The sequence below is a fragment of the Pristiophorus japonicus genome, chromosome 8, assembly GCF_044704955.1.
Source record: "Pristiophorus japonicus isolate sPriJap1 chromosome 8, sPriJap1.hap1, whole genome shotgun sequence".
Lineage (NCBI taxonomy): Eukaryota > Metazoa > Chordata > Chondrichthyes > Pristiophoridae > Pristiophorus > Pristiophorus japonicus.
This window is the reverse complement of record NC_091984.1, coordinates 203,581,456-203,583,818: the sequence shown is the minus strand read 5'-3', so window position 1 is coordinate 203,583,818 and position 2,363 is coordinate 203,581,456. Positions and strand designations below refer to the sequence as shown.

Here is a 2,363-nt window from a genome sequence, read left to right as displayed (position 1 = left end):
TAAATGATAAGGGAATAAGGGGTTATGGGTAGTGGGCAGGGAAGTGGACCTGAGTCCATGATCGGATCAGCCATCGGACTAGGCTCGAGGGGCCATATGGCCTACTCCTGCTCCTATTTCTTATGTTCTTATTAATTTAAACCAATGTTCTAGTTTAGAGAAAAAAAGGGAAATACTCACTTTAAAAAAAAAATTCTGAGAAATTAATTTGTCGTCACCATCTCTGTTAAGCACATAAATGGAACATTACAATATTTCCTCTTTTTTACGAAAAGGGTTGATTCCAGGAAGGCAAAGTGAGTAAAACCATAATTTTATGTTCTGATAACATTTCCAGCTAAATATATTTGACTAGGTTTGTTGCATAAGTTTGAATGATTTAGCTATAAACACATATTTAAGCTATTCTAGGAGTATTGCTGGTAGGTTTATGATACAACTCATTTAATGTTCTGGCTACGTTAAAGCCCCACCTATGATCTGTAACGTGGAGAAACTTGATATAACGTTGTGCATCATTCAGTTAATCAACTCATTCCTGTGGCTGTGTGAGTGAGTTTACTACAACACTGCCGACAATGGACAACAGGACCCAGCTATGTACTCTTACTGAAGACATTAATTCGTCCTACAATCCACCAGTTCTTATTCTAACGTTTATCCTCGGATTCATTGGAAATGTAATTGCTTTATGGATCTTTGGTTTTCATGTAAAATCCTGGAAACCAAACATTGTTTATTCACTGAATCTGGCGGTTGCAGACACTCTGTTAATCTGCTGTTTACCATTTCGAGCAGATTACTTTATACGGGAGAAGAACTGGATTTTTGGTGATGTTGCATGCCGTCTGAAGATATTCGTGATATTTCTAAACCGGACAGCTAGCATCGTTTTCCTTACAGTTATGGCGGTCGATCGCTACTTTAAGGTGGTCCACCCGCACCATAAAGTGAACAGGATAGATGCAAGCTGTGCAATGAAGGTAGCAGGTGTCATGTGGATTGTAGTAGTGGCAATTTCTTCACATCTTTTAACAGAGGAACACACCTTCGAGCACTCCAATCGGACATACTGTGAGCCTATCAACATAAACCAGCCTCAAAGTTTTACAGCAATTTGGACCGATATCACGTTTATTCTTTTCAAATTTGTTTTACCCGCTTCGATTATCCTGTTCTCCACGTCCAGCATCATCTGGAAGTTAAAACATATGGGAACTGTAATACAGGGTAAATATAAACGAGCAGTAAAGCTTGTGATAGCTGTGGCAGCAGTGTTTATAGTTTGTTTCTTGCCCACAAACGTTGCTGTAGTCGCTGTTTTAATTACGAAGCAAAGCACAGAAGGCTGCAAGTCATATGCGACAGCCGTTCAGATATTTTACGATACACTTTGCATAACGTATCTGAACAGTGTGTTCGACCCAGTTATTTACTACTTTTCAAGTTCAACATTTAAAGATGCTTTGAAGAAAGCTCTTGTTCCTCTTAATTTGAGCTTGTTCAGATCGGGAACAAGCAGCACAACCCACCCAAAGCAGGAACCAAGAGTTGTTGAATTGGCAAAATTGGCATCAGTCTCCACTACCTGGGATCAATGCCAAACCGAGCCTATAGAGAATATATGAAGTACCTGCCAATTGTCAGTTGTCTAATCTGGGGGACACTGTGGGATTATGTACAGTATGAAATATTTTTTGATCTGCTTTCCAGTGAGTATGTGCGGGAAGAAACGACAGTTTTCCATGACTTGGGTCAAGTTACCCACCTCCAAAATACCTCTTTTCTTTATATAATTTAACGTAAAGGAAAGACTTCTATAGGGTTTGCAGAATACGATGAGTCACGGTCTGCCAACGATCAAACATCACTTGTAGATGGAGGATGGAGCCCGCCAGATGTTACACTCCCCAAAGAAGATATGCAAGGGTTATATGAGGTCCTTTAGGAGCATAGAAACATAGAAAATAGGTGCAGGAGTAGGCCATTTGGCTCTTCGAGCTTGCACCACCATTCAATAAGATCATGGCTGATCATTCCCTCAGTACCCCTTTCCTGCTTTCTCGCCATACCCCTTGATCTCTTTAGCCATAAGGGCCACATCTAACTCTCTCTTGAATATATCCAATGAACTGGCATCAACAACTCTCTGCGGCAGGGAATTCCACAGGTTAACAACTCTCGGAGTGAAAAAGTTTCTCTTCATCTCAGTCCTAAATGGCCTACCCCTTATCCGAAGACTATGTCCCCTGGTTCTGGACTTCCCCAACATCGGGAACATTCTTCCCGCATTTAACCTGTCCAGCCCCATCAGAATCTTATACATTTCTTTGAAATCTCCTCTCATCCTTCTAAACTCCAGT

At 40.8% G+C, this 2,363-nt stretch overlaps 1 protein-coding gene across 1 annotated transcript; it reads left to right on the top strand.

Moving 5' to 3' along the window:
* Nucleotides 1-578: 578 nt before the first annotated feature.
* LOC139269242 (hydroxycarboxylic acid receptor 3-like) lies at nucleotides 579-1,628 on the top strand. Its single transcript, XM_070888331.1, has one exon. It carries the CDS (start codon nucleotides 579-581, stop codon nucleotides 1,626-1,628), a length of 1,050 nt encoding a protein of 349 aa, XP_070744432.1.
* Nucleotides 1,629-2,363: the final 735 nt, after the last annotated feature.